The sequence below is a fragment of the Narcine bancroftii genome, unplaced genomic scaffold, assembly GCF_036971445.1.
Source record: "Narcine bancroftii isolate sNarBan1 unplaced genomic scaffold, sNarBan1.hap1 Scaffold_264, whole genome shotgun sequence".
NCBI classification, from domain to species: domain Eukaryota; kingdom Metazoa; phylum Chordata; class Chondrichthyes; order Torpediniformes; family Narcinidae; genus Narcine; species Narcine bancroftii.
The window spans coordinates 266816-292489 of NW_027211999.1; the positions used below are offsets into that span (position 1 = coordinate 266816).

Sequence of the window (25674 nt, forward strand, 5' to 3'; positions counted from 1 at the left end):
CCTCTCTTTCCCCACATCTCTTTTCCGCCCTCTGATTCCCCGCTTCTGATTCCCCGCCTCTGATTCTCCGCCTCTGATTCCCCGCCTCTGATACCATGACTCTGATTCCCCGCCCCAGATTCCCCGCCTCTCTTTCCCTGCCACTATTTTTGTGCCTCCTTCTCTGCCTCTCTTTTCCCACATCTCTTTCCCCGCCTCTGATTCCCCGCCTCTGATTCCCCGCCTCTGATTCCCCGCCTCTGATTCCCCGCCTCTGATTCCCCACCCCTGATTCCCCGCCTCTCTTGCCCTGCCACTATTTTTGTGCCTCCTTCTCTGCCTCTCTTTTCCCACATTTCTTTCCCAGCCTATGATTCCCTGCCTCAGATTCCCCGCCTCTGATTTCCCACCTCTCTTTCCGTGCCTCTTTCCCCGCCTCTCTTTCCTTGCCTCCTTCCCTGCCTCTCTTTCTCCACTCTTTCCCCACCTCTGATTCCCCGCCTCAGATCCCCCACATCTGATACCCTGCCTCTCTTTCCCTGCGTCTATTTCCGCGCCTCTTTCTCTGCCTCTCTTTCCCCACATCTCTTTTCCGCTCTCTGATTCTCCGCTTCTGATTCCCCACCTCCGTTTCTCCGACTCTGATTCCCTGCCTCTGTTTCCCTGCCTCCGATTCCCTGTTTCAGCGTCCCTGCCTCTTTCCCGGCTTCTATTTCCCCACATCTCTTTTCCCCCCTCTGATTCACCCCCTTTGAATCTCAGACTTTGATTCACCACCTCAGATTCCTTACCTCTAATTCCCCGCCTCTGATTCCCCGCCTATGATTCCCCGCCTCTGATTCCCCGCCTCTGATTCCCCACCTCTATTTCCTTGCCTCTTTCCCTGCCTCTCTTTCCCCACATCTCTTTCCCCGCCTCTGATTCCCCGCCTCGGATTCCCCACATCTGATACCCCGCCTCTCTTTCCCTGCGTCTATTTCCGCGCCTCTTTCCCTGCTTCTCTTTCCCCACATCTCTTTTCCGCCCTCTGATTCCCCGCTTCTGATTCCCCGCCCCTGATTCCCCGCCTCTCTTTCTCTGCCACTATTTTTGTGCCTCCTTCTCTGCCTCTCTTTTCCCACATCTCTTTCCCAGCCTCTGATTCCCCGCCTCTGATTCCTTGCCTCTGATTTCCCGCCTCTCTTTCCGTTCCTCTTTCCCGGCCTCTCTTTCCGCACATCTCTTTTCCTGCCTCTGATTCCACGCCTCTGATTCCCCGCCTCAGATTCTCCACCTCAAATTCCCCGCTTCTGATACCACGACTCTGATTCCCCGCCTCTGATTCCCCGCCTCTGATTTCCCACCTCTCTTTCCGTGCCTCTTTCCCCGCCTCTCTTTCCTTGCCTCTTTCCCTGCCTCTCTTTCTCCACATCTCTTTCCCCGCCTCTGGTTCCCCGCCTCTGGTTCCCCGCCTCTGGTTCCCCGCCTCTGATTCCCCGCCTCTGATTCCCCGCCTCTGATTCCCCGCCTCTGATTCCCCGCCTCTGATTCCCCGCCTCTGATTCCCCACCTCTGATTTCCCACCTCTCTTTCCGTGCCTCTTTCCCGGCCTCTCTTTCCCCACATCTCTTTTCCTGCTTCTGATTCCCCGCCTCGGATTCCCCGCCTCTGATTCCCCACCTCTGATTTCCCACCTCTCTTTCCGTGCCTCTTTCCCGGCCTCTCTTTCCCCACATCTCTTTTCCCGCCTCTGATTCCCCACCTCAGATTCCCCGCCTCTGATACCCCGCCTCTGATTCCCCGCCTCTGATTCCCCGCCTCTGATTCCCCGCCTCTGATTCCCCGCCTCTGATTCACCGACTCTGATTCCCCGACTCTGATTCCCCGACTCTGATTCCCCGACTCCGATTCCCTGCTTCAGTCCCAGGCTCTTTCCCCGCCTCTCCATTCCCACATCTCTATTCCCCCCTCTGAATCCCCGCTTCTGATTCCCCTCCTCAGATTCCCCGCCTCAGATTCCCCGTCTCTGATTCCACGCCTCTGATTCCACGCCTCTGATTCCCCGCCTCTGATTCCCCGCCTCTGATTCCCCGCCTCTGATTCCCCGCCTCTGATTCCCCGCCTCTGATTCCCCGCCTCGGATTCCCCGCCTCGGATTCCCCACATCTGATACCCCGCCTCTCTTTCCCTGCCTCTCTTTCCCCACATCTCTTTTCCGCCCTCTGAATCCCCGCCTGATTCCCCGCCTCAGATTCCCCACCTCCGTTTCTCCGACTCTGATTCCCTGCCTCTGTTTCCCCGCCTCCGATTCCCTGCTTCAGAGTCTCTGGCTCTTTCCCGGCTTCTCTTTCCCCACATCTCATTTCCCCCCTCTGATTCACCCCCTTTGAAACTCAGCCTTTGATTCACCACCTCAGATTCCCCACCTCTAATTCCCCGCCTCTGATTCCCCGCCTGTGATTCCCCGCCTCTGATTCCCCGCCTCTGATTCCCCGCCTCTGGTTCCCCGCCTCTGATTCCCCGCGTCTGATTCCCCGCCTCTGATTTACCGCCTCTGATTCGCCGCCTCTGATTCCCCGCCTCTGATTCCCCGCCTCTGATTCCCCGCCTCTGATTCCCCGCCTCTGATTCCCCGCCTCTGATTCCCCGCCTCTGATTCCCCGCCTCTGATTCCCCGCCTCTGATTCCCCACCTCTGATTTCCCGCCTCTGATTCCCCGACTCCGATTCCCTGCTTCAGAGTCTCTGACTCTTTCCCCGCCTCCCTTTCGCCGCCTCTCTTTTCCCACATCTCTATTCCCCCCTCTGAGTCCACGCCTCTGATTCCCCGCCTCTGATTCCCCGACTCTAAGTCCCCACCTCTGATTCCCCGCCTCTATTTCCTTGCCTCTTTCTTTCCCCACATCTCTTTTCCGCCCTCTGATTCCCCGCCTCTTATTCCCCACCTCAAATTCCCCGCCTCTGATTCCACGCCGCCTTTTCTCCGCCTCTGATGCACCTCCTTTGAGTCCAAGCCTCTGATTCCCCGCCTCTGATACCCCACTTCTGATTTCCCGCCTCTCTTTCCGTGCCTCTTTCCCGGCCTCTCTTTCCCCACATCTCTTTTCCTGCCTCTGATTCCCCGCCTCGGATTCCCCGCATCTGATACCCCTCCTTTCTTTCACTGCGTCTATTTCCACGCCTCTTTCTCTGCCTCTCTTTCCCCACATCTCTTTTCCACCCTCTGATTCCCCACCTCAGATTCCCCGCCTCTGATACCCCGCCTCTGATTCCCCGCCTCTGATTCCCCGCCTCTGATTCTCCGCCTCTGATTCCCCGCCTCTGATTCCCCTCCTCTGATTCCTCGCCTCTGATTCCCCGCCTCTGATTCCCCGCCTCGGATTCCCCGCCTCGGATTCCCCGCCTCGGATTCCCCACATCTGATACCCCGCCTCTCTTTCTCTGCGTCTATTTCCGCGCCTCTTTCCCTGCCTCTCTTTCCCCACATCTCTTTACCGCCCTCTGATTCCCCGCCTCTGATTCTCCGCCTCTGATTCCCCGCCTCTGATTCCCCTCCTCAGATTCCCCGCCTCTGATACCATGACTCTGATTCCCCGCCTCTGATTCCCCGCCTCTGATTCCCCACCTCTGATTCCCCGCCCCTGATTCCCCGCCTCTCTTTCCCTGCCACTATTTTTGTGCCTCCTACTCTGCCTCTCTTTTCCCACATGTCTTTCCCCGCCTCTGATTCCCCGCCTCTGATTCCCCGCCTCTGATTCCCCGCCCCTGATTCCCCGCCTCTCTTGCCCTGCCACTATTTTTGTGCCTCCTTCTCTGCCTCTCTTTTCCAACATCTCTTTCCGAGCCTATGATTCCCCGCCTCAGATTCCCTGCCTCTGATTCTCCGCCTCTGATTTCCTGCCTCTGATTCCCCACCTTGAATTCCCCACATCTGATACTCCGCCTCTCTTTCCCTGCGTCTATTTCCGCGCCTCTTTCCCTGCCTCTCTTTCCCCACATCTCTTTTCCACCCTCTGATTCCCCGCTTCTGATTCCCCGCCTCCGTTTCTCCGACTCTCTTTCCCTGCCTCCGATTCCCTGCTTCAGAGTCCCTGGCTCTTTCCATGCCTCTCTTTCCCCACATTTCTTTTCCCCCTTCTGATTCTCCCCCTTTCAATTTCAGCCTCTGATTTCCCACCTCAGAATCCCCACCTCAAATTCCCAGCCTCTGATTCCCTGCCTCTGATTCCCCGCCTCTGCCTCCCCGCCTCTGCTTCCCCGCCTCTGCTTCCCCGCCTCTGCTTCCCCGCCTCTGCTTTCCCACCTCTGCTTACCCGCCTCTGATTCCCCGCCTCTGATTCCCCGCCTCTGATTCCCCGCCTCTCTTTCCCTGCCACTATTTTCGTGCCTCCTTCTCTGCCTCTCTTTTCCCACATTTCTTTCCCAGCCTATGATTCCCTGCCTCAGATTCCCCGCCTCTGATTTCCCACCTCTCTTTCCGTGCCTCTTTCCCCGCCTCTCTTTCCCTGCCACTATTTTCGTGCCTCCTTCTCTGCCTCTCTTTTCCCACATCTCTTTCCCCGCCTCTGATTCCCTGCCTCCGATTCCCCGCCTCAGATAATACGACTCTGATTCCCCGCCTCTGATTCCCCGCCTGTGATTCACCGCCTCTGATTTCCTGCCTCTCTTTCCGTGCCTCTTTCCCGGCCTCTCTTTCCCCACATCTCTTTTCCTGCCTCTGATGCCCCGCCTCGGATTCCACGCCTCTGATTCCCCGCCTCAGATTTTCCACTTCAGATTCCCCACATCTGATACCCCGCCTCTCTTTCCCTGCGTCTATTTCCGCGCCTCTTTCCCTGCCTCTCTTTCCCCACATCTCTTTCCCCGCCTCTGATTCCCCGCCTCGGATTCCCCACATCTGATACCCCGCCTCTCTTTCCCTGCCTCTCTTTTCCCACATCTCTTTCCCCGCCTCAGATTCCCCGCCTCAGATTCCCCGCCTCTGATACCATGACTCTGATTCCCCGCCTCTGATTCCCCGCCTCTGATTCCACGCATCTGATTCCCCGCCTCTCATTCCCCGCCCCTGATTCCCCGCCTCTCTTTCCCTGCCACTATTTTTGTGCCTCTTTCCCTGCCTCTCTTTTCCCACATCTCTTTCCCCGCCTCTGATTCCCCGCCTCAGATTCCCAGCCTCTGAAACCACGACTCTGATTCCCCGCCTCTGATTCCCCGCCTCTGATTCCCCGCCTCTGATTCCCTGCCTCTGATTCCCCACCTCTGATTCCCCGACTCTGATTCCCTGACACTGATTCCCCGACTCTGATTCCCCGACTCTGATTCCCCGACTCAGATTCCCTGTTTCAGAGTCTCTGACTCTTTCCCCGCCTCCCTTTCGCCGCCTCTCTTTTCCCACATCTCTATTCCCCCCTCTGATTCCACGCCTCTGATTCCCCGCCTCAGATTCGCCGCCTCAGATTCCCTGCCTCTGGATCTCCGCCTCTGATTCCCTGCCTCTGATTCCCCACCTCTATTTCCTTGCCTCTTTCCCTGCCTCTCTTTCCCCACATCTCTTTCCCCGCCTCTGATTCCCCGCCTTGAATTCCCCACATCTGATACTCCGCCTCTCTTTCCCTGCGTCTATTTCCGCGCCTCTTTCCCTGCCTCTCTTTCCCCACATCTCTTTTCCACCCTCTGATTCCCCGCTTCTGATTCCCCGCCTCCGTTTCTCCGACTCTGTTTCCCTGCCTCCGATTCCCTGCTTCAGAGTCCCTGGCTCTTTCCATGCCTCTCTTTCCCCACATTTCTTTTCCCCCTTCTGATTCTCCCCCTTTCAATCTCAGCCTCTGATTTCCCACCTCAGAATCCCCACCTCAAATTCCCCGCCTCTGCTTCCCCGCCTCTGCTTCCCCGCCTCTGCTTCCCCGCCTCTGCTTCCCCGCCTCTGCTTCCCCGCCTCTGCTTCCCCGCCTCTGCTTCCCCGCCTCTGATTCCCCGCCTCTGATTCCCCGCCTCTGATTCCCCGCCTCTGATTCCCCGCCTCTGATTCCCTGCCTCTCTTTCCCTGCCACTATTTTCGTGCCTCCTTCTCTGCCTCTCTTTTCCCACATCTCTTTCCCCGCCTCAGATTCCCTGCCTCCGATTCCCCGCCTCAGATAATACAACTCTGATTCCCCGCCTCTGATTCCCCGCCTGTGATTCACCGCCTCTGATTTCCTGCCTCTCTTTCCGTGCCTCTTTCCCGGCCTCTCTTTCCCCACATCTCTTTTTCTGCCTCTGATGCCCCGCCTCGGATTCCACGCCTCTGATTCCCCGCCTCAGATTTTCCACCTCAGATTCCCCACATCTGATACCTCGCCTCTCTTTCCCTGCGTCTATTTCCGCGCCTCTTTCCCTGCCTCTCTTTCCCCACATCTCTTTCCCCGCCTCTGATTCCCCGCCTCGGATTCCCCACATCTGATACCCCGCCTCTCTTTCCCTGCGTCTATTTCCGCGCCTCTTTCCCCGCCTCTCTTTTCCCACATCTCTTTCCCCGCCTCTGATTCCCCGCCTCTGATTCCCCGCCTCTGATACCATGACTCTGATTCCCCGCCTCTGATTCCTCGCCTCTGATTCCCCGCCTCTGAAACCACGACTCTGATTCCCCGCCTCTGATTCCTCGCCTCTGATTTCCCGCCTCTCTTTCCGTGCCTCTTTCCCGGCCTCTCTTTCCCCACATCTCTTTTCCTGCCTCTGATTCCCCGCCTCGGATTCCACGCCTCTGATTCCCCGCCTCCATTTCTCCGACTCTGATTCCCTTCCTCTGTTTTCCTGCCTCCGATTCCCTGCCTCCGATTCCCTGCTTCAGAGTCCCTGGCTCTTTCCCTGGCTCTTTCCCTGCCCTTCTTTCCCCACATCTCTTTTCCCCACATCTCTTTTCCCCACATCTCTTTTCCCCCCTCTGGTTCACCCTCTTTTAATTTCAGCCTCTGATTCCCCGCCTCTGGTTCCCCGCCTCTGATTCTCCGCCTCTGATTCCCTGCCTCTGATTCCCCGCCTCTGATTCCCCGACTCTGATTCCCCGACTCCGATTCCCTGCTTCAGAGTCTCTGACTCTTTCCCCGCCTCCCTTTCGCCGCCTCTCTTTTCCCACATCTCTATTCCCCCCTCTGATTCCACGCCTCTGATTCCCCGCCTCAGATTCCCTGCCTCAGATTCCCTGCTTCTGATTCCCCCCCTCTGATTCCCTGCCTCTGAATCCCCACCTCTGATTCCCCGCCTCTATTTCCTTGCCTCTTTCCCTGCCTCTCTTTCCCCACATCTCTTTCCCCGCCTTGAATTCCCCACATCTGATACCCCGCCTCTCTTTCCCTGCGTCTATTTCCGCGCCTCTTTCCCTGCCTCTCTTTCCCCACATCTCTTTTCCGCCCTCTGATTCCCCGCTTCTGATTCCCCGCCTCCGTTCTCCGACTCTGTTTCCCTGCCTCCGATTCCCTGCTTCAGAGTCCCTGGCTCTTTCCCTGGCTCTTTCCCTGCCCTTCTTTCCCCACATCTCTTTTCCCCCCTCTGATTCACCCCCTTTTAATTTCAGCCTCTATTCCCCGCCTCTGATTCCCCGCCTCTGATTCCCCGCCTCTGATTCTCCGCCTCTGATTCCCCACCTCTGATTCCCCGACTCTGATTCCCTGACACTGATTCCCCGACTCTGATTCCCCGACTCTGATTCCCCGACTCCGATTCCCTGCTTCAGAGTCCCTGGCTCTTTCCATGCCTCTCTTTCCCCACATTTCTTTTCCCCCTTCTGATTCTCCCCCTTTCAATCTCAGCCTCTGATTTCCCACCTCAGAATCCCCACCTCAAATTCCCCGCCTCTGATTCCCCGCCTCTGCTTCCCCACATCTCTTTCCCCGCCTCTGATTCCCCGCCTCTGATTCTCCGCCTCTGATTCCCCGCCTCTGATTCCCCGCCTCTGATTCCCCGCCTCTGATTCTCCGCCTCTGATTCCCCGCCTCTGATTCCCCGCGTCTGATTCCCCGCCTCTGATTCCCCGCCTCTGATTCCCCGCGTCTGATTCCCCGCCTCTGATTCCCCGCCTCTGATTCCCCGCCTCTGATTCCCCGCCTCTGATTCCCCGCCTCTGATTCCCCGCCTCTGATTCCACGCATCTGATTCCCCGCCTCTCATTCCCCGCCCCTGATTCCCCGCCTCTCTTTCCCTGCCACTATTTTTGTGCCTCTTTCCCTGCCTCTCTTTTCCCACATCTCTTTCCCCGCCTCTGATTCCCCGCCTCAGATTCCCAGCCTCTGAAACCACGACTCTGATTCCCCGCCTCTGATTCCCCGCCTCTGATTCCCCGCCTCTGATTCCCTGCCTCTGATTCCCCACCTCTGATTCCCCGACTCTGATTCCCTGACACTGATTCCCCGACTCTGATTCCCCGACTCTGATTCCCCGACTCAGATTCCCTGTTTCAGAGTCTCTGACTCTTTCCCCGCCTCCCTTTCGCCGCCTCTCTTTTCCCACATCTCTATTCCCCCCTCTGATTCCACGCCTCTGATTCCCCGCCTCAGATTCGCCGCCTCAGATTCCCTGCCTCTGGATCTCCGCCTCTGATTCCCTGCCTCTGATTCCCCACCTCTATTTCCTTGCCTCTTTCCCTGCCTCTCTTTCCCCACATCTCTTTCCCCGCCTCTGATTCCCCGCCTTGAATTCCCCACATCTGATACTCCGCCTCTCTTTCCCTGCGTCTATTTCCGCGCCTCTTTCCCTGCCTCTCTTTCCCCACATCTCTTTTCCACCCTCTGATTCCCCGCTTCTGATTCCCCGCCTCCGTTTCTCCGACTCTGTTTCCCTGCCTCCGATTCCCTGCTTCAGAGTCCCTGGCTCTTTCCATGCCTCTCTTTCCCCACATTTCTTTTCCCCCTTCTGATTCTCCCCCTTTCAATCTCAGCCTCTGATTTCCCACCTCAGAATCCCCACCTCAAATTCCCCGCCTCTGCTTCCCCGCCTCTGCTTCCCCGCCTCTGCTTCCCCGCCTCTGCTTCCCCGCCTCTGCTTCCCCGCCTCTGCTTCCCCGCCTCTGCTTCCCCGCCTCTGATTCCCCGCCTCTGATTCCCCGCCTCTGATTCCCCGCCTCTGATTCCCTGCCTCTCTTTCCCTGCCACTATTTTCGTGCCTCCTTCTCTGCCTCTCTTTTCCCACATCTCTTTCCCCGCCTCAGATTCCCTGCCTCCGATTCCCCGCCTCAGATAATACAACTCTGATTCCCCGCCTCTGATTCCCCGCCTGTGATTCACCGCCTCTGATTTCCTGCCTCTCTTTCCGTGCCTCTTTCCCGGCCTCTCTTTCCCCACATCTCTTTTTCTGCCTCTGATGCCCCGCCTCGGATTCCACGCCTCTGATTCCCCGCCTCAGATTTTCCACCTCAGATTCCCCACATCTGATACCTCGCCTCTCTTTCCCTGCGTCTATTTCCGCGCCTCTTTCCCTGCCTCTCTTTCCCCACATCTCTTTCCCCGCCTCTGATTCCCCGCCTCGGATTCCCCACATCTGATACCCCGCCTCTCTTTCCCTGCGTCTATTTCCGCGCCTCTTTCCCCGCCTCTCTTTTCCCACATCTCTTTCCCCGCCTCTGATTCCCCGCCTCTGATTCCCCGCCTCTGATACCATGACTCTGATTCCCCGCCTCTGATTCCTCGCCTCTGATTCCCCGCCTCTGAAACCACGACTCTGATTCCCCGCCTCTGATTCCTCGCCTCTGATTTCCCGCCTCTCTTTCCGTGCCTCTTTCCCGGCCTCTCTTTCCCCACATCTCTTTTCCTGCCTCTGATTCCCCGCCTCGGATTCCACGCCTCTGATTCCCCGCCTCCATTTCTCCGACTCTGATTCCCTTCCTCTGTTTTCCTGCCTCCGATTCCCTGCCTCCGATTCCCTGCTTCAGAGTCCCTGGCTCTTTCCCTGGCTCTTTCCCTGCCCTTCTTTCCCCACATCTCTTTTCCCCACATCTCTTTTCCCCACATCTCTTTTCCCCCCTCTGGTTCACCCTCTTTTAATTTCAGCCTCTGATTCCCCGCCTCTGGTTCCCCGCCTCTGATTCTCCGCCTCTGATTCCCTGCCTCTGATTCCCCGCCTCTGATTCCCCGACTCTGATTCCCCGACTCCGATTCCCTGCTTCAGAGTCTCTGACTCTTTCCCCGCCTCCCTTTCGCCGCCTCTCTTTTCCCACATCTCTATTCCCCCCTCTGATTCCACGCCTCTGATTCCCCGCCTCAGATTCCCTGCCTCAGATTCCCTGCTTCTGATTCCCCCCCTCTGATTCCCTGCCTCTGAATCCCCACCTCTGATTCCCCGCCTCTATTTCCTTGCCTCTTTCCCTGCCTCTCTTTCCCCACATCTCTTTCCCCGCCTTGAATTCCCCACATCTGATACCCCGCCTCTCTTTCCCTGCGTCTATTTCCGCGCCTCTTTCCCTGCCTCTCTTTCCCCACATCTCTTTTCCGCCCTCTGATTCCCCGCTTCTGATTCCCCGCCTCCGTTCTCCGACTCTGTTTCCCTGCCTCCGATTCCCTGCTTCAGAGTCCCTGGCTCTTTCCCTGGCTCTTTCCCTGCCCTTCTTTCCCCACATCTCTTTTCCCCCCTCTGATTCACCCCCTTTTAATTTCAGCCTCTATTCCCCGCCTCTGATTCCCCGCCTCTGATTCCCCGCCTCTGATTCTCCGCCTCTGATTCCCCACCTCTGATTCCCCGACTCTGATTCCCTGACACTGATTCCCCGACTCTGATTCCCCGACTCTGATTCCCCGACTCCGATTCCCTGCTTCAGAGTCCCTGGCTCTTTCCATGCCTCTCTTTCCCCACATTTCTTTTCCCCCTTCTGATTCTCCCCCTTTCAATCTCAGCCTCTGATTTCCCACCTCAGAATCCCCACCTCAAATTCCCCGCCTCTGATTCCCCGCCTCTGCTTCCCCACATCTCTTTCCCCGCCTCTGCTTCCCCACATCTCTTTCCCCGCCTCTGATTCTCCGCCTCTGATTCCCCGCCTCTGATTCCCCGCGTCTGATTCCCCGCCTCTGATTCCCCGCCTCTGATTCCCCGCGTCTGATTCCCCGCCTCTGATTCCCCGCCTCTGATTCCCCGCCTCTGATTCCCCGCCTCTGATTCCCCGCCTCTGATTCCCCGCCTCTGATTCCCCGCGTCTGATTCCCCGCCTCTGATTCCCCGCCTCTGATTCCCCGCCTCTGATTCCCCGCCTCTGATTCCCCGCCTCTGATTCCCCGCCTCTGATTCCCCGCCTCTGATTCCCTGCCTCTCTTTCCCTGCCACTATTTTCGTGCCTCCTTCTCTGCCTCTCTTTTCCCACATCTCATTTCCGCCCTCTGATTCCCCACCTCTGATTCCCCACCTCTGATTTCCCACCTCTCTTTCCGTGCCTCTTTCCCGGCCTCTCTTTCCCCACATCTCTTTTCCTGCCTCTGATTCCCCGCCTCGGATTCCCCGCATCTGATACCCCTCCTCTCTTTCACTGCGTCTATTTCCACGCCTCTTTCTCTGCCTCTCTTTCCCCACATCTCTTTTCTGCCCTCTGATTCCCCACCTCTGATTCCCCACCTCTGATTCCACGCCTCCGTTCCTCTGCCTCTGATACCCCGCCTCTGATTCCCCGCCTCTGATACCCCGCCTCTGATACCCCGCCTCTGATTCCCCACCTCTGATTCCCCGCCTCTGATTCCCCGCCTCTGATTCCCCGCCTCTGATTCCACGCCTCTGATTCCCCGCCTCCATTTCTCCGACTCTGATTCCCTTCCTCTGTTTCCCTGCCACCGATTCCCTGCCTCCGATTCCCTGCTTCAGAGTCCCTGGCTCTTTCCCTGGCTCTTTCCCTGCCCTTCTTTCCCCACATCTCTTTTCCCCCCTCTGATTCACCCTCTTTTAATTTCAGCCTCTGATTCCCCGCCTCTGATTCCCCGCCTCTGATTTCCTGCCTCTCTTTCCGTGCCTCTTTCCCGGCCTCTCTTTCCCCACATCTCTTTTCCTTCCTCTGATGCCCCGCCTCGGATTCCACGCCTCTGATTCCCCGCCTCAGATTTTCCACCTCAGATTCCCCACATCTGATACCCCGCCTCTCTTTCCCTGCGTCTATTTCCGCGCCTCTTTCCCTGCCTCTCTTTTCCCACATCTCTTTCCCCGCCTCTGATTCCCCGCCTCAGATTCCCCGCCTCTGATACCATGACTCTGATTCCCCGCCTCTGATTCCCCGCCTCTGATTCCACGCATCTGATTCCCCGCCTCTCATTCCCCGCCCCTGATTCCCCGCCTCTCTTTCCCTGCCACTATTTTTGTGCCTCTTTCCCTGCCTCTCTTTTCCCACATCTCTTTCCCCGCCTCTGATTCCCCGCCTCTGATTCCCCGCCTCTGATTCCCCGCCTCTGATTCCCCGCCTCTGATTCCCCGCCTCTGATTCCCTGCCTCTGATTCCCTGCCTCTGATTCCCCGACTCTGATTCCCCGCCTCTGATTCCCCGACTCTGATTCCCTGACACTGATTCCCCGACTCTGATTCCCCGACTCTGATTCCCCGACTCAGATTCGCCGCCTCAGATTCCCTGCCTCTGATTCCCCACCTCTGATTCCACGCCTCTGATTCCCCGCCTCTCATTCCCCGCCCCTGATTCCACGCCTCTGATTCCCCGCCTCTCATTCCCCGCCCCTGATTCCCCGCCTCTCTTTCCCTGCCACTATTTTTGTGCCTCCTTCTCTGCCTCTCTTTTCCCACATGTCTTTCCCAGCCTCTGATTCCCTGCCTCAGATTCCCCGCCTCTGATTCCCCGCCTCTGATTCCCCGACTCTGATTCCCCGCCTCTGATTCCCCACCTCTGATTCCCCGACTCAGATTCCCTGTTTCAGAGTCTCTGACTCTTTCCCCGCCTCCCTTTCGCCGCCTCTCTTTCCCCACATCTCTTTCCCCGCCTCTGATTCCCCGCCTTGAATTCCCCACATCTGATACTCCGCCTCTCTTTCCCTGCGTCTATTTCCGCGCCTCTTTCCCTGCCTCTCTTTCCCCACATCTCTTTTCCACCCTCTGATTCCCCGCTTCTGATTCCCCGCCTCCGTTTCTCCGACTCTGTTTCCCTGCCTCCGATTCCCTGCTTCAGAGTCCCTGGCTCTTTCCATGCCTCTCTTTCCCCACATTTCTTTTCCCCCTTCTGATTCTCCCCCTTTCAATCTCAGCCTCTGATTTCCCACCTCAGAATCCCCACCTCAAATTCCCCGCCTCTGATTCCCCGCCTCTGCTTCCCCGCCTCTGCTTCCCCACCTCTGCTTCCCCGCCTCTGCTTCCCCGCCTCTGATTCCCCGCCTCTGATTCCCCGCCTCTGATTCCCCGCCTCTGATTTCCCGCCTCTGATTTCCCGCCTCTGATTCCCCGCCTCTGATTCCCCGCCTCTGATTCCCCCCCTCTGAATCCCCGCCTCTCTTTCCCTGCGTCTATTTCCGCGCCTCTTTCCCTGCCTCTCTTTTCCCACATCTCTTTCCCCGCCTCTGATTCCCCGCCTCAGATTCCCCGCCTCTGATTCCCCGCCCCTGATTCCCCGCCTCTCTTTCCCTGCCACTATTTTTGTGCCTCCTTCTCTGCCTCTCTTTTCCCACATGTCTTTCCCAGCCTCTGATTCCCCGCCTCAGATTCCCCGCCTCAGATTCCCTGCCTCAGATTCCCTGCCTCTGATTCCCCCCCTCTGATTCCCTGCCTCTCTTTCCCCACATCTCTTTCCCCGCCTTGAATTCCCCACATCTGATACCCCGCCTCTCTTTCCCTGCGTCTATTTCCGCGCCTCTTTCCCTGCCTCTCTTTCCCCACATCTATTTTCCGCCCTCTGATTCCCCGCTTCTGATTCCCCGCCTCCGTTCTCCGACGCTGTTTACCTGCCTCCGATTACCTGCTTCAGAGTCCCTGGCTCCTTCCATGCCTCTCTTTCCCTACATATCTTTTCCCCCTTCTGATTCTCCCCCTTTGAATCTCAGCCTCGGATTCCCCACCTCAGATTCCCTGCCTCAGAATCCCCACCTCAGATTCCCCGCCTCTGATTCCCCGCCTCTGATTCCCCGCCTCTGATTCCCCGCCTCTGCTTCCCCGCCTCTGATTCCCCGCCTCTGATTCCCCGCCTCCATTTCTCCCACTCTGATTCCCTTCCTCTGTTTCCCTGCCTCCGATTCCCTGCTTCAGAGTCCCTGGCTCTTTCCCTGGCTCTTTCCCTGCCCTTGTTTCCCCACATCTCTTTTCCCCCCTCTGATTCACCCCCTTTTAATTTCAGCCTCTGATTCCCCGCCTGTGGTTCCCCGCCTCTGATTCCCCGCCTCTGATTCCCCGCCTCCATTTCTCCCACTCTGATTCCCTTCCTCTGTTTCCCTGCCTCCGATTCCCTGCTTCAGAGTCCCTGGCTCTTTCCCTGGCTCTTTCCCTGCCCTTCTTTCCCCACATCTCTTTACCCCCCTCTGATTCACCCCCTTTTAATTTCAGCCTCTGATTCCCCGCCTGTGGTTCCCCGCCTCTGATTCCCCGCCTCTCTTTCCCTGCCACTATTTTCGTGCCTCTTTCGCCGCCTCTCTTTTCCCACATCTCTATTCCCCCCTCTGATTCCACGCCTCTGATTCCCCGCCTTGAATTCCCCACATCTGATACTCCGCCTCTCTTTCCCTGCGTCTATTTCCGCGCCTCTTTCCCCACATCTCTTTTCCACCCTCTGATTCCCCGCTTCTGATTCCCCGCCTCCGTTTCTCCGACTCTGTTTCCCTGCCTCCGATTCCCTGCTTCAGAGTCCCTGGCTCTTTCCATGCCTCTCTTTCCCCACATTTCTTTTCCCCCTTCTGATTCTCCCCCTTTCAATCTCAGCCTCTGATTTCCCACCTCAGAATCCCCACCTCAAATTCCCCGCCTCTGATTCCCTGCCTCTGATTCCCCGCCTCTGCTTCCCCGCCTCTGCTTCCCCGCCTCTGCTTCCCCGCCTCTGCTTCCCCGCCTCTGCTTCCCCGCCTCTGCTTCCCCGCCTCTGCTTCCCCGCCTCTGCTTCCCCGCCTCTGCTTCCCCGCCTCTGCTTCCCCGCCTCTGATTCCCCGCCTCTGATTCCCCGCCTCTGATTCCCCGCCTCTGATTCCCCGCCTCTGATTCCCCGCCTCTGATTCCCTGCCTCTCTTTCCCTGCCACTATTTTCGTGCCTCCTTCTCTGCCTCTCTTTCCCCACATCTCTTTTCTGCCCTCTGATTCCCCGCCTCTGATTCCATGACTCTGATTCCCCGCTTCTGATTCCTCGCTTCTGATTCCCCGCCTCCATTTCTCCGACTCTGATTCCCTTCCTCTGTTTTCCTGCCTCCGATTCCCTGCCTCCGATTCCCTGCTTCAGAGTCTCTGACTCTTTCCCCGCCTCCCTTTCGCCGCCTCTCTTTTCCCACATCTCTATTCCCCCCTCTGATTCCCCGCCTCTGATTCCCCGCCTCTGATTCCCCGCCTCTGATTCCCTGCCTCTGATTCCCCACCTCTATTTCCTTGCCTCTTTCCCTGCCTCTGTTTCCCCACATCTCTTTCCCCGCCTCTGATTCCCCGCCTTGAATTCCCCACATCTGATACTCCGCCTCTCTTTCCCTGCGTCTATTTCCGCGCCTCTTTCCCTGCCTCTCTTTCCCCACATCTCTTTTCCACCCTCTGATTCCCCGCTTCTGATTCCCCGCCTCCGTTTCTCCGACTCTGTTTCCCTGCCTCCGATTCCCTGCTTCAGAGTCCCTGGCTCTTTCCATGCCTCTCTTTCCCCACATTTCTTTTCCCCCTTCTGATTCTCCCCCTTTCAATCTCAGCCTCTGATTTCCCACCTCAGAATCCCCACCTCAAATTCCCCGCCTCTGATTCCCCGACTCTGATTCCCCGCCTCTGCTTCCCCGCCTCTGCTTCCCCGCCTCTGCTTCCCCGCCTCTGCTTCCCCGCCTCTGATTCCCCGCCTCTGATTGCCCGCCTCTGATTTCCCGCCTCTGATTCCCCGCCTCTGATTCCCCGCCTCTGAATCCCCGCCTATGATTCCCCCCCTCTGAATCCCCGCCTCTGAATCCCCGCCTCTGATTCCCCGCCTCTGATTCCCCGCCTCTGATTCCCCTCCTCTGATTCCCCTCCTCTGATTCCCCGCCTCTGAATCCCCGCCTCTGAATCCCCGCCTCTGATTCCCCGCCTCTGATTCCCCTCCTCTGATTTGCCACCTCTCATTTCCCGCCTCTCTTTCCTGGCCTCTTTCCCCGCCTCTCTTTCCGTGCCTCTTTCCTGGCCTCTCTTTCCCCACATCTCTTTTCCCCCCTCTGATTCCCCACCTCTGATTCCACGCCTCCGTTCCTCTGCCTCTGATACCCCGTCTCTGATACCCTGCCTCTGATACCACGACTCTGATTCCCATCCTCTGATTCCCCACCTCTGATACCCCGCCTCTCTTTCCCTGCCACTATTTTCGTGCCTCTTTCCCTGCCTCTCTTTCCCCACATCTCTTTTCCGCCCTCTGATTCTCCACCTCCGTTTCTCCGCCTCTGATTCCCCGCCTCTGTGTCCCCGCCTCTGATTCCCCACCCCTGATTCACCGCCTCTCTTTCCCTGCCACTATTTTTGTGCCTCCTTCTCTGCCTCTCTTTTCCCACATCTCTTTTCCCGCCTCTGATTCCCCGCCTCAGATTCCCCGCCTCTGATACCATGACTCTGATTCCCCGCCTCTGATTCCCCGCCTCTGATTTCCCGCCTATGTTTTCCCGTGTCTGATTCCCCACCTCTGATTAACCACCTCTCTTTCCCTCCATCTATTTCCGTGCCTCTTTCTCTGCCTCTCTTTCCCCACATCTCTGTTCCCCCCTCTGATTCCCCGCCTCTAATTTCCTGCCTCTGATTCCCCACGTCTGATACCCTGCCTCTATTTCCCTGCGTTTTTTCCGCACCTCCTTCTCTGCCTCTCATTCCCCACATCTCTTTTCCGTCCTCTGATTCCCCACCTCTGATTCCCCGAATCTGATTCCCCGTCTTTGATTCCCTGCTTCAGAGTCCCTGGCTCTTTCCCCGCCTCTCTTTCCCCGCCTCTCTTTTCCCCCCTCTGAATCCCCGCCTCTGATTCCCCGTCTCTGATTCCCCGTCTCTCTTTCCCTACCTTGATTTCTCCACCACTCTTTCCTCTATTCTTATTCCAACCATCTGTTCCAACGCCTCTGTTTCCCTTCCTGTTTTGCCGCCTCCGTTTCCCCGCCTCTGTTTGTCTCCCTCCGTTTCACCCCCTCCGTTTCCACTTCGATATTTCCATCCCTCTGTTTCCCTACTTTGCTTTCTCCTCCTCTGTTTCCCCACCTGCTGTGGCAGATCTGCATCTGGACGCCTGGAGTGAATGGTGTATGCCTGGCTGTCTGATCTGCAGAGGAGATGTCCCGGTGACTGGAGTGAACCTGGCCTGGAGGTTCCCGAGTCTGTGCCATTGTTGGGACTTTTTTCTTCTCGTTATATAGGTGCATTTTAGTCTTGTGTAGTTTTGATCTTTTATCTGGAGTTGAAATGGCATCTTGTGTTGCCTGATGTGGAATCACAGTTTGCTGGTTAGCATTGTAGTTTCTGGAGGCTGTCATTTCATTTTTAAACTGTGTCCTGGTTTTAAATGACAATACAGGCTACTACTCTTCTTCTATCCATATCTTTTAAATATCCTCACTGTCTCAGTGGACACCCCCTCTGCAATTTCCTCCCTTTCTATAGCTGGGATACTATCCCTGACCAGTAACATTATTCGCCCCCCACCCCACTACCCCTCATTCTATTCCTTTTAAACCCAAACCCTAGGACCTGCATCAGCAAATCCTGCCCTTCCTCCAACCAAGACTCTGTAACAGTCACAACATCATAGTTGTACATACTGATCCATGCTCAAAGTTCATCCCCTTTATTCCTTGCATTGAAATAGACATTTCAAACCCTCTGACTGACTCCATCTGTTTTTTTCCTCTGCCTGTCTTTTTTTTTGACAAACTCAGAACATGTCCCCTCATGCTTTTGAACTTCTGCTCTCATATTGTGGTTCCCGTCCCCCTGCCAAACTGCCATCTGGTATCCAAGGAAAGCATCCTGACTGGTCCCCATCTGTTTCCAACAGGTGTCAATCACACCGGAGCCCAAGAAGAGTGTAATCACCTGCCTGAATGACTATCGACCAGTTGCACTTGCATTAACAGTGAAGAAGTGTTTGGAAAGGCTCCTGTCTGAGTGGTGATGTGGATCCATTCCAGTTCGCCTCTCATAATAACAGCAGATGTTGTCTTACTGGCCCTACACCAATCCCTGGAGCACCTGAACAGTAAAGATGCTCTTTATCAACTACAGCTCGGCATTTAACACCATCATCCCCTCCAAACTGACCAGCAAACTCCAAGACCTGGGAGTTAACACCTCCAGACCACAATCAGTGAAGGTTGGTAAGAATATCCCCTCCACGATCTCCATCAGTACCAGAGCACCACAGGGCTGTGTTCTTAGCCCCCACTCTACTCACTTTACACCCACGACTGTGTGGCTCGGTACATCAACAATATCCCCTCCAAATTTGCTGACGATACTACGGACGTGGGTTGTATAAAGGAAGGGGATGAGTCCACATGCAGGAGGGAGTTTGAAAACCGAGCTGAATGGTGCATCAACAACAACCTCGCACTCAATGTCACCAAAACCAAGGAGTTGATTGTTGAGTTCAGGAATGGAAAGCCAGAGGTTTAAAATCCAGTGATGATTGGGGGATCAGGGGTGGAGAGGGTGAGCGAATTTAGGTTCTTGGGAGTCACCATCTCAAAAATTCTTCCTGGACCCAACACCAATGTCCTCGTGAAGAAAGCATGTCAGCGCCTCTAATTCCTCAGGGGTTTGTGGAGGTTTGGGATGACACCAGAAACCCTGGCAAATTTTGACAGAGATGTGGTGGAAAGTGTGCTGACTGGCTGCATCATGGTCTGGTATGGGGACACCAATACCCCTGAGAATAAAGCCCTCCAAAAGGTCGTGGACACAGCCCACGACATCACAGACAAAACTCTCCCCACTATTGAGTTTATCGACAGGGAATGGTGCTGTCAGAAAACATCAGCAATCACCAAAGATCCACACTCTCTCTTTCTCTTCTCACTGCTGCCATCAGGAAAGAATTCTCGGTGCCTCAAGACTCAGACCCCCAGGTTCAGGAACAGCTGCTCTCCCTCCACCTTCAGACTCCTCAACAACAAACTCAATCAGGAACTCATTTCAGGACCCTTGCAGCACTTTATTGATTTTCTTTGTTTTCAATTCTTTTATCTTTCCAGGTTTCCACTGAACCGTTTATTTTTGCACGACCCATTCGTGGTAATTCGGCCGTGTCCACAGAAAAAAGGGAATCTCAGGGTTGGATGTGATGTCGAGTATGTTCTCTGCCAATCAATGGGAAATCTCCAAATCTTCAATCTTGGTGCAAACCAACCATTACTGTCCAAGCTGCAGATTGCAAGGGCTGTAAAGTGCTGCCACCGCCTGTTCACACTGAGTACTGCATGCATGAAGCAAGGGAGAGAGAGAGATCTAGGTATAATACCACCACCTGGTGTCCGGACTCGCGAACTACAGGGTACATGATTTTTATTTTTCATGGGAGTGTTGGAGAATGAGAGGAGACTTGATTAAGGTTAACAAAATAGAGCAAGATGGATAATATGGAGCTCCAATGCACAGGGAGGTCTCACCTGTGAAGGAGCAAGTGTGAGATCTCCCAGTTCATTCTTGCTCGGGCAGTGGTGGCCAATTGCAAGACAGCTCCAATTAGGGGAAGAGAATATGCTGTTTCAGGTCATGGGTTTGAAACGGTTTCCCCAGTTGTGCCATTCAGACTCAAGAGAGCAGATACTTGCAGACAGGTAGGAAACCTAGTTTTATTGTGGAGAATTGCTTGTTTTTTGGGGTGAAGGTTGTTTGTGGTCTGAGATTCTTAAATACTTTACAATGGAAGCAGCAATTTTCCTTGTGCCTGATTGCTACATAGCAGTTAAAATGTCTCAAATCTATCCCTCAGCCAGTACTTTTGGTCATTGATTTGGAGTGATGGCTTGGCAATATTTATAGCATGGTGAGTCCAAAGCTCTCAAAGTGACAATGTGGAAGGAGTTTGTCTGTTCTTTGTGTTTTCTGCCACCCTTGAGAACTTAAAAAGTGTCCGTGAATTGTGGTATTGGTGAGACACAAGCTTGTTTTGCCCTCTTTTTGTTCTGTATGTCTATAAAGTTTCAGTTTAGGGATAAAATGTCCAGATACTGTTCTGTTCAAAAGTCTAGTAACCAAATCTGATTCTCCCGAGTTCTTGTCATGGATATGTATCATGAAGCCTGTTTTGCAGCAGTCGTGTTGCATTAGAGGTGCACATACAATTTTCAAAAATAATGAGTTTGAAACCAGAAAAAGATCAGGTCGTGCCCAAAGGTTCATCTGTGCTGTTGAATTGAATTGATGGCCCCAGGACCAGAATGTGCACTTCCACCCCATGGCCTTGAGCTTCCCAAATCGCCAATGAACTTACGGCCCCCTTGAGCTGTGGAGTGTGGGAGGAAATCCACACAGACACCGAGAGGATGTAGAAACTTCTTGCAGTCAGTGCTGATTTGATCCTGGGGTGACTCGTGCTGGAGAGGTGGGACTACTGTCCTGCCTTCACCTTGTGATGGCTGATTTTTGTCTGTTGGTGGATGGAGGTCTGACATGATATTCCCTTGGCCTTGAGGGAAAGAAGAGTAGAAATTGCAAGGGCTCTGACAGAAATATTTAAAACCTGTTTATCCACGGGTGAGGTGCCAGAGGAATGGATGTAATCTAATGTTCCTTTGTTTAAAAACGGCTTCAAAAGCCAACCAGGTGAGCCTGACAGTGATAGGTTAATTATTGGAGGGTAATCAGAGAGTACCTCGAATAGTATCTGTTCAAATAGCAGGCCTTAATCAACCATAGCATAGAATACTGGAGTCGGGCAGTGAGGTTGAGACTAGACAAGGTATTGGTGAGGCCCTGTTGAGAGTACTGTGTGCAGTTCTGGTCACCAGATGAGAGGAAAGCTATCAACAAAGTCGAGAGGGTGCAGAGAAGATTTACGTCAATGTTACCTGGATATCAGCAACTAGATTACAAAGAAAGATTGAGCAAATGATGTCTTTATTCTTTGGATTGTAGATGGTTGAGAGGGGATTTGATTGAGGTCTTTAAAATTACTAGGAGGATAGAACGAATTGATGTGGAGAGACTTTTTTCATTGCGGGGAGCAGAGATTGAAACAGGAGGTATTGAGTTAAGAGGCAAAAGTTTGGAAGTAACATGAGGGGGATCTTCTTGACTCAGAGTGGTGGTTCAGTGGAGTGAGCTTCCGGGAGAAATAGTGGCGGCTGGGTCCATTTTGTCATTTCAGGGAAAATTGGAGGGGAGGGGAATGCAGAGAGGTGGTACGAGAGGAGAGTATTTAGTTCAGTGCAGACAAGAAGGGCCAAATGACCTGTTTCTGTGCTGTAATTGTTATAGGGGTAAAATGTGTGGCAGTAACTTGGAAGTCCGATGCGTATTTGGGAATGGGTCGATGGCCACACTGAAATAGCCCGTTGTATCCCACTTGAAATAATTACATCGAATTCACGGAACAAATTTGAATTTCTCTTTTGAAGATTTGGGATGTGTATTTACTAATTGTAGGAATTAAGTTTTAATCACCCAACACGAACTTTCTGACTCCTATTAACCAAGAAAAGCAAGATTTTATTTGAGAGTTTTGCTCAATTTTTATAAATACTATCTAGATGTTTTCTCTCTTTATTGTTTTCTATTGGGCAGCTGTGGGAGGGGTTACTTTTTAAATCACTATGCATTAATTTTATCTTATTTTCAAAGAAGAAATTTAAGTTTTTTAATGCATATGTTAAATTAAATGTAAAAATGTTACAAATAAGATAAATGAAGAATTGTTTCAGGAACTGGCAATCTTCCACGAGTGCCATTAACTCCAGGCAGCAGGAATATGTGAACGAAACACAAAACTGGCCAGAACAACTGAGGAAACACGGCTAAAAGTGCCCAAAAAGGTGCTGATGCCATCTTGATTTTAACGTAGGTGACACCGAGGAATGCGTTGGGGCAGAGATGGTCTATGGACAGCCAATACGGACGCCTTGGGGAACAAAGCCTGCACCATCAGTAGGGATGGACAATGGTGGGTAATGAATAAGCACATATTAGAGACACTGAGAGAGAGACACACACATACCCAGACAGACACACACACACAGACACAGAGAGACAGATACACACACACACGGACACACATGCACACAGAGAGACACACACAGAAACACACACAGACAGAGAGAGAGACACTGACAGCGAGACAGAGAGACAGACAGACACACACAGACAGAGACACACACAGACAGATAGACACACACAGACGGAGAGAGACACACACAGACGGAGAGAGAGACACTGACAGAGAGACAGACAGACACACACAGACAGAGACACAGACAGACAGATAGACACACATAGACGGAGAGAGACACACACAGACGGAGAGAGAGAGACACACACACAGAGACAGAGAGACACACATAGAGACAGAGAGATACACACACGACAGAGAGACAGACACACACACAGACAGAGACAGACACACAGAGAGACACACAGAGAGACAGAGACACACACAGACACAGAGACACGCAGATACAGAGACACACACAGATACACAGACAGAGAGAGAGACACACACACATACAGACACAGAGACACTCATTTAGACAGAGGGAGAGAGACACACAGACAGTGACACACACAGAGACACAGAGAGAGACACACACACAAACAGACAGAGAGACACCGAGAGAGACACACACATACCCAGACAGACAGACACACACACAGACACAGAGAGACAGATACACAGACACACACACACAGAAACACACACAGACAGAGACAGAGAGAGAGACACTGACAGCGAGAGAGACAGAGAGACACACACAGACAGACACACACAGACAGACACACACAGACAGACACACACAGACAGACACACACAGACAGAGAGACACAGACAGAGAGAGACACAGAAAGAGAGAGAGACACAGACAGAGAGAGAGACACAGACAGAGAGAGAGACACAGACAGAGAGACACACAGACAGAGAGACACACAGACAGAGAGAGTCACACACAGTCGTAGTGACACACACACACACACAGACAGAGAGAGAGAGACCCCTTGGTTGTGCCCTTCACCTTCGCACTTAACTCCCTCGTCTCTCCTGGCAGGATCTCATCACCTTTCCTACCCTTGGACCATGACATCTGTCTGCTCATCCTCCTTCCTGAGAATGGTGTGAACTCTACCTAGAAACACCACAGCAAAGAAAAGAGACCCTTCAGCCCTTCTCGTCCATGGTGAAATATCATTCTGCCAGTCTCGTCGACCTGCACCCAGTCCCTAACCCTCCTGACTCCCCACATCCATGGATCTCTGCAATTGATTCTTAAAACGTAAGAGTTTGAATGTTAAATGGTACACCATTGAGGAGTGTTGTCAAACAAAGGGATTGAGGAACTGTGGTACAGAACTGCCCGAAAGTGGAGTCCCATGTGGAGATGGGGGGGGGGTGGTGGGGGGAGTGAAGAAAGCTTCTGGTATTTTGGCCTTCAGAAATGAGAGGATTGAGTGCAGGAGGTGGGAGGCCACGAGGAAGTTGGACGAGGCATGGGTGAGGCCAACTTGGGAACATTGTGTGCCGTTTGGGTGGCTGGAGGAGAGGAAGGATAGGAATGAGACAGCGCGTCGTGGAGAGGGACAAGAAGGTGTTCTGGCTTTCGGGGTTTGAGTTCCAGGGGAAGGTTGGACAGGCTGGGACTTTATTCCCTGGAGCGTAGAAGATTGAGGAAGATTTGAAAATTGTGAGGGGGGACGGATCGTGTCCATGGGGACAGGCTGTTTCCAAGGAGAGTGAGAGAGATTCAAAGAGGAGGACATGGATTGAGATTGAAGGGGGATTTTCTTCCCTCAGAGGGGGGTGGGAGCGTGGAATGAGTTTTGGGCCAAGGTGGTGGAGGTGGGATGGACTGGAATCTTGGGGGGGAATGTGGGGCAGGTCCTGGTGTGGAAATGTGCAGCCTGAAGGGGAGATGGACTGGAGGCCCGAGGCAGCTCTCGGCCCCTTCCCCAGTGGGACTGGGCTGGCAAGAGATCCCGTGGAGGGGTGGCTCAAGCTCTCGCGAGAGCGACCCCTGGGGGCCGCCATGTTGTTGATCTTTCCCGCCTTTGGAGCAGTTGGTCTCGAGCGGGAGAGGTTCGTGTCGGTGCTTCACGGGCGGGAATCGGGGCATTTTGGGAGCGAGACCAGGGAGGAGGGAGTTTCCACGGGTCGCCCTTTGGGTCCGGGGCGGCCGCAGCTCGGAGGGGAACTGGCGGGGAGATGGTTGTGAGGTGGGGCCGGGGAACCGTGAGGGAGTTTGTGGCGGGGTGACATTAGGGTGTGTGGTAGTCGGGGACCCGCGAGGCTGAGGGGGGTCGGGGCCCGAGAGGCTGAAGGGGGGCTCGGGGCCCGCGAGGTTGAGCGGGGTCGGGGTCCGTGAGGCTGAGGGGGGGGTCGGGGCCCGCGAGGCTGAGGGGGGGGTCGGGGCCCGCGAGGCTGAGGGGGGGGGGTCGGGGCCCGCGAGGCTGAGAGGGGGGGGTCGGGTCCGCGAGGCTGAGGGGGGGAGGGGGACCCGCGAGACTGAGGGGGCCCGCGAGTCTGAGGGGAGTCGGGGCCCGCGAGGCTGAGGGGGGTTGGGGGACCCGCGAGGCTGAGGGGGGTCGGGGGACCCGCGAGGCTGAGGGGGGTCGGGGGACCCGCGAGTCTGAGGGGGGTCGGGGGACCCGCGAGGCTGAGGCGGGGGTCGGTGACCCGCGAGGTTGAGAGGGGGGGGTCGGGGACCCGCGAGGCTGAGGGGGGGTGTCGGGGACCCGCGAGGCTGAGGGGTGGGTGTCGGGGACCCGCGAGGCTGAGGGGGGCGTCGGGGACCCGCGAGGCTGAGGGGGGCGTCGGGGACCCGCGAGGCTGAGGGGGGGTCAGGGACTCGCGAGGCTGAGGGGGGCAGGGGAATGGTGAGGCTGCTGGGAGAGGGGACAAGGACCCAGAAGGGTGAGGGGGTCCCGCCAGAGGGGTGAGGGTGATCAGGACCCAGAGGGGTGAGGGTGATCAGGACCCAGAGGGGTGAGGGTGATCAGGACCCAGAAGGGTGAGGGTGATCAGGACCCAGAGGGGTGAGGTTGATCAGGACCCAGAGGGGTGAGGGTGATCAGGACCCAGAGGGGTGAGGGTGATCAGGACCCAGAAGGGTGAGGGTGATCAGGACCCAGAAGGGTGAGGGTGATCAGGACCCAGAAGGCTGAGGGGGGACGGGGACCCAAAGGCTGAGGGGGGACGGGGACCCAGAAGGCTGAGGGGGGACGGGGACCCAGAAGGCTGAGGGGGGACGGGGACCCAGAAGGCTGAGGGGGGACGGGGACCCAGAAGGCTGAGGGGGGACGGGGACCCAGAAAGCTGAGGGGGTCGGGGACCCAGAAGGCTGAGGGGTGACGGGGACGGGGACCCAGAAGGCTGAGGGGGGACGGGGACGGGGACCCAGAAGGCTGAGGGGGAACTGGGACGGGGACCCAGAAGGCTGAGGGGGAACTGGGACCCAGAAGGCTGAGGGAG

General features: G+C 55.4%; 1 protein-coding gene across 1 annotated transcript; it reads left to right on the forward strand.

Annotated features, from left to right (window-relative positions):
• The first annotated feature begins 17743 nt into the window (after window positions 1-17743).
• LOC138750781 (uncharacterized) lies at window positions 17744-22522 on the forward strand. The gene is made up of 2 exons (XM_069912921.1): window positions 17744-19551; window positions 22063-22522. The coding sequence occupies exons 1-2, from the start codon at window positions 18834-18836 to the stop codon at window positions 22167-22169; spliced, it is 825 nt and encodes a 274-aa protein (XP_069769022.1). The 5' UTR covers window positions 17744-18833; the 3' UTR covers window positions 22170-22522.
• Window positions 22523-25674: the final 3152 nt, after the last annotated feature.

Bases quoted from the DNA above. Each gene is read 5' to 3' on its own strand.
- LOC138750781 (XM_069912921.1), top strand. From the start codon at position 18,834: ATGACACCAGAAACCCTGGCAAATTTTGACAGAGATGTGGTGGAAAGT. The intron at 19,552-22,062 runs GTACATGATTTT...ATTTTAACGTAG, and splicing joins CCGGACTCGCGAACTACAGG to GTGACACCGAGGAATGCGTT.